This window comes from Papaver somniferum, chromosome 5 (assembly GCF_003573695.1).
Source record: "Papaver somniferum cultivar HN1 chromosome 5, ASM357369v1, whole genome shotgun sequence".
In the NCBI taxonomy this organism is placed as follows: Eukaryota; Viridiplantae; Streptophyta; class Magnoliopsida; order Ranunculales; family Papaveraceae; genus Papaver; species Papaver somniferum.
This window is the reverse complement of record NC_039362.1, coordinates 100524684-100530686: the sequence shown is the minus strand read 5'-3', so window position 1 is coordinate 100530686 and position 6003 is coordinate 100524684. Positions and strand designations below refer to the sequence as shown.

Here is a 6003-nt window from a genome sequence, read left to right as displayed (position 1 = left end):
ATCAAAGAGCAACATCAAAAAGAGAGATTGGATTAGAAAGAAGGAAAGAGAGAATATGCTGAAGAAAGATCAGCGTATTGAAGCATTGACACACTTCTGTGTTCAATCAAAGACAGAATTACATGTTCTTACAGAATCCTTCATGAAAATTTCTCAACTGCAAGAAATTCTGGTCAAACAACAAGATTATCTACTTGAAGAATTTCATAAGCTGAAGACTGAAAGTAATAATCTACCTTCCTCTAGCACTGAGATGAAGGATTAATTCAGGAAAATAGACATCATTTTTTGATTTCTTTCAATGATTGTATAAGGTCTATTATGAATAAAATATCAATTATTTAATGAATAAAGTTATTATTTTATAATTTTTCTTGTGATAGTTTTCGATTACATAGCATGTGCTTGAATGCATTTTATTTCTATGTATGTTATGGGATGTTTGATTTCGGTTTTCATAACCTTAATATTCGATCATATGGTGTGAACCCTTATGGTTTGGGTGACTTTTTGATTTAGCGGGATTGAGTTCTATCCCATTTTGGTAGGCTTTATCAAAGGATCATAAGGGGTTCCGATTGAAACTCATGTGTGAAAAAGTCACAATATGTTGAATCGTTTGGTTTAGCATAAAAGCATATGTGTTTCGGGGTTTCAACTTTTGCATCGCATTAGTTGAAACCGATTTTCAACCTTTCTCTGGTAAAGGTTGGTCCTTGTTGTTGTTCTTTTGTCTTGCGAGAGGATGAAAACACAACGGGGGAGAGTTCTATGTGAACTTGCGCTTAATGACATATCTTTGGGGGAGAAGAGGATGCAGAATTAGAGGTAACGAATTTGTTAGTTAGTCGTTTTCCTGTTTAAGAAAAGCCTGATTTTATTGCATATATTTATTGCTTTTTCTTAATAAAATTTCGGTACAATTGATGTTTATTCTATTATTTGTGTATGGATGTGTGTGTGATTCAATTGTTTCCGGTTAAGAAAAACTATTGTTATCTTGCTTTATGGTTTGGTATCAATTGTTTAGGCTTACGAAATTACGGTGCAATTGCGGTACTATGATGTGTATGTTTGTTTCAATTGCTTCCGGTTGATGTAAATAATTATGCAAGTTGATTTATTTGATTTGTATGAATTTTTTATGGCTTAACAAAAGGGTTTTCGGGATCAATTGTTTAGTCCAATTGGATTACGGATAAGAGAAACTAAGTTAATTCTGATCTTAGTTAGACTTATCAAAGTGGAGGTTTTGGTTATTCAAGTCTAATCGAATGCCTTAACAAGAAATGCTAGTTAACTAACCTAGTACTTGTTGAAAATACGAGGGTACCCAAATATACCTCAAACTAAAACTTTTCCACCTATAAGTCCTTTCTCCGAAAGTGATTGTCTAAGGACTGAGTCGAGACAATACAACTAATCGTCTATGGATACTAGATCGAGACAATACGACAACGAAGTATGTTTACTTGATAAAAGGTTCGGACTTAACCAAACACAATAGGATTACTTATCAAGTAAAAATGAATTAACGTTTGTGTAATTTACTTTGAATTATAATAACAATAATTATAACCGCGGAAAATAAAAGTAAATGACACAGCAAGATTTTGTTAACGAGGAAACCGCAAATACAGAAAAACCCCGAGACTTATCCAGAATTAAATACTCTCAAGATTAAGACGCTATACAAAATAAAACCAACTTCGTATAGTTAAGACCAAGCAACTACACCTATAGTTCACCTAGTTCCGTCTGTATTCCCACGCCTCCGACCTGTAATAAGTCACGTACTTGTAAAAATTCCTTTGGTTCGTATTCCAAACAGTAAAGGAACAACAAATATGTTTGGTATCAACTCTTTTCAACCAACTTATATGAGTTCGACAAAGGCTCTTCTGTTTATCTCAATAAACTCCTTCGTCAAGTTCTTAGATCTATCTTATTATCAACTACCGAAGTAATTGTTAAGATTTTGCAATCAATACTTTTAATCACAAAGAATTGTATTGATGTCGATCTACACAACTAATCAATCTAATCTACCACAAGGATAAAACGACTATAGTTGGATCCTATTTTACCGAAACAAGTATTGTGCACACCAAGGATTATGAATCCCAAATCAGAAATCTTCAAAGTCTTCTTTGTCTTCAACTCTTCTTAGATCTTCAATAAACACCTGCACACAATCAACTTGAATCTCTAGTGATAAATCACGCACAGAACATAGTCTGTTAACAATGGATTATCACAAGACGTCTTTAGATCTACGAACAGTCTAAAGATCCCCGTCGAAAGTTCGATCTAGTTTGAGTGAGAAGAGAAGATTCTCGAGCATAAACAAACTAGGTGCAATCAAAGTTCAACCACCGTTAGTCAATCAAATCAATCGAAAACAAAAGATAAACCGCAATTATCTAGTTTCCCACCAACGGTGCTAATAGAGCTTCTCAATCCCAAAGAAGACATTAAACTGAGCGTTCGTAAGAGATTTCGCCTAATTAGGTTACTCTCCTCTCCGAATAGGTGGCTTCACTAGTAGCAGCACAACTGAGATAGTTCTTGCTGTACGAGGATTAGTTTGCTCGAAATGCAAACTTTCATATTTATATACCAAGGAAGTTTGGACACCAAGGAATTTTCAAAACCGAAAATATTCTCAAGATATGCAATATATTCCAGATTCGGTTTCCATAATTCCTGGAAATGCTTTGTCCAAAATAATGACCGAATATCTCTTAGAAAATCTCCAACTAGCAAAAGCACATTACTAATTTTCATTTTCCAAAAGTAAAATTAAAAACCTTAAATAAAAGATTCTCAATTTATTTTATTCGATCCGGGATTTTCTTCCTTTAGCTATTAAGGAATAACTTTGAACAATTAAAGATAAGCGTTACTGCACATGTTCAAAGTATGTCGACATCCTTCCTTTGTAAGTCCTCTTTCATACTTACAATCTTGAAACTGATTTGCTACACTTCCAAAAAAGTTTAGAATTGGTTCATCTGACTTTCAAGAACTGTGTGATTGATCAAGAACACTCAATTACCAATCATGGGTTTAACGGTTCTACCAAAACAAGTTTCGGTTCTACCTCCATGTGAGTACTGTGCATAGTCACACTAGCTTTCCAAAATTAGGTTGACTAGGTACTAGGATCGGTTCCCCATATATATATGGTATCTAACTTGTACTTACTGCACATGTCCATAGGATCGGTTCCCCTTTGCCTAAAAATGTGTTGCACATGTCCATAGCATCGGTTCCCCTTCAAGGATTGATTCCCCATTGTGACAGGTTGCACCTCTTACTAGGATCGGTTCCCCTTTACCCGAGTAGGTCATACCAATAACACAAAATCGATCATACCATCTCAGGTGATTACTTAAGATCGGTTTCACTAATAAAAGTCATACCAATACAAAGTCAGGCCTTTGTGAATAGTTTTACCAAGAAAATAAACAAGTCATGAGCGGTTATACTAATCACACATATTGGTAGTTCAAAAGATATGCAATGTATAACAATATTCACCTTATACCCATACATAATCACAATATCATTCAAACAATTATGTCGATGTCTTATCTACAAAGTTTAATGGTTAAGAAATAAACCTCGTATTGTATTCCTTAATACTATGTCTAACTAGAGTATAATCATTCATGCTTCGCAGTTTTGTTTTCAATATGCACGACTTGAAAGATACGTTTAGGGAATGAAACAGTTCTAGTCAAATATCACTAACCTCAAGTGGAAGGATGATGTTGTCGTTGTAGCTCCTTACTTCTTCACTTCTTCAAGTCTTCGCAATACTTGTAATGTCTCATATCCTAATACTTTCAAGCTAACCTATACAAAGTTGACTCTAGTACATAATCAAGCGACTCTTAAATGAGTTTTGGCTCACTAAAATATGACAACTAGACTTGACATACCAACGCTTGGTGGGTTCAACCGAGCTATGCTCTAACAATCTCCCCCTTTGTCAATTTTAGGGACAGAACTCTGACATCATATGGATAAACAAATTACAAGATTTTTTTTTTGTTTTTTGCTGAATCTCCCTTTTTATTCAAAATTGACAAACTAAAGGGATACAAAAGTTACAATAACAAAATGGACAAAGCAAAAAAATTACAAAGGAAAGGAAACTTAAGAATCAATTTTAAGGTGACTAAGAATTTGGTTTTCATAGCTATTATTCCACCTGACCCCTCTTATTCTAATACCATGATCTTGAATAATCTTCATTACCCTTTGCTTGAAACCATGAAAGTTAATATCACCACCTGCAAAGAAAACTCTGTTTCTTTGAAATCATAATTCCTTAATGACAGTACAAGAAGAGACTATCCATACTTCATCAATGATAGGACTGTGTTGTTTTGCTGCAGAAAAAACATCTGAGAAAGAGTATGGTCTGGGAAATTGAAACATGTTGCCAAGCCAATTCCAAACCTATACACTGAATTCACAAATCCACAGTGTGTGCTCCATAAAGTCCTGCTCTGATTTGCAGATACAGCATCTAGAAGGCATATCATATCCCTGTTTTCTTTTAATGTCATCATTCACATAAACTCCCTGCAGAAGTTTCCAAATGTTGCTGGCAATAGTTGGGTGCAAAGATTTTCTCCATATATAAGAAGACCATTCTACCTTGTCCTCCTTGTGTCTTATTTTCTCCACAGCCTTTTCATTATTGAAAATTCCACTACTATGTAGGTTCCATATTATGGAATTACTTCCATTGTGGATCTGAGGCAAATTATCAAACTGTAACAAATGCTGCAACTGAGGATGTATGTTCCATTGGTTATTAATGATTAAGTTCTGAACTTTTAACTGCATATTGTTATGAATAAAATCAGTATAACCAATTTCATTAATAAGTGGGGATGATCCATACCAGTTATCAAACCAGACTGAGATGCTAGCTCCATTTCCAACCCTCCAAGAGATGTCTTCTTGTAAAGTAAGCCAAGCCCATCGCAAACCTGCTCTTACTGATGATAATTTCCATTTTGAAAACCATATACCATATTTATCTTTGAACTTAGCTGTAAAAAACAAAGCCCATTCATCTGATGAGTATATCAATTTCCACATCATTTTCATCAGCAAAATTTTGTTAAGAACTTCTAGACTTCTAATACCCAAGCCACCTTCACTGTATGGCACACAAATCTTCTTCCAAGATAAAGTTTTGTACTTTATAGTCTCTCCATCACCTGACCATAAAAAGTTCCTTATTAGTTTTTCACATATCTAAATAACTGAAGATGGCCATTTGTAAACTGCCATATTGTAAAGAGGGTAGCTGCACAAAACTGTTTTAACAAGAATCAGTCTATCATGAAAAGATAATAATCTTCCTTTCCAAGCTGCAAGTTTGCTCTGAAGCATAAGAACCATTAGCCAGACCATTTCAGTAGTTACCCTTCCTGGAGCTAGAATGATACCAAGATACTTATCAGGAAAATTAGATATGTTCATACCAATTATGCTGCTAATTTGTTGTTTTCTGGTTGAATTGGTACCATCAATAAAACACTTGCTTTTGGCTTTGTTAATCATTTGACCAGAGAAATGTTGATATTTTTCAATCAGCTTGAATAGACAAAGCAAAGTCTTCTTAGCTCCATTGCAGAATAAGAAAACATCATCAGCAAAAAATAAGTGTGTTGGATATATTCCATTTCTAACTACCATTGGAGTTATTTGCCCTGTATTGACCAATTTTGTGATATTTCTACTCAATACATCTTCCACCAGAATAAATAGAATAGGGGATAATGGATCACCCTGCTTAAGACCCCTACGCATTGAAAAAAATCCACATGGCCCTCCATTGATCATTACTGATAATTTTGCTGATTTAAACATGGTTAACAACCAATCACACCAAGATGATGAAAATCCATATTTGTGCATAACTTTAAGAAGAAAAGTCCAACTTACAGAGTCATAAGCCTGTGATATGTCCAGTTT

At 34.5% G+C, this 6003-nt stretch overlaps 1 protein-coding gene across 1 annotated transcript; it reads right to left on the bottom strand.

The window, feature by feature from the left end:
- Positions 1–4470: 4470 nt before the first annotated feature.
- On the bottom strand, positions 4471–5124 carry LOC113279392. Its single transcript, XM_026528085.1, has one exon. It carries the CDS (start codon positions 5122–5124, stop codon positions 4471–4473), a length of 654 nt encoding a protein of 217 aa, XP_026383870.1.
- Between the last annotated feature and the right edge of the window lie 879 nt (positions 5125–6003).

What these genes read in the sequence shown, in the direction of transcription:
- LOC113279392 (XM_026528085.1), bottom strand. Translation starts at nt 5,124, where the DNA reads ATGATGTGGAAATTGATATACTCATCAGATGAATGGGCTTTGTTTTTT.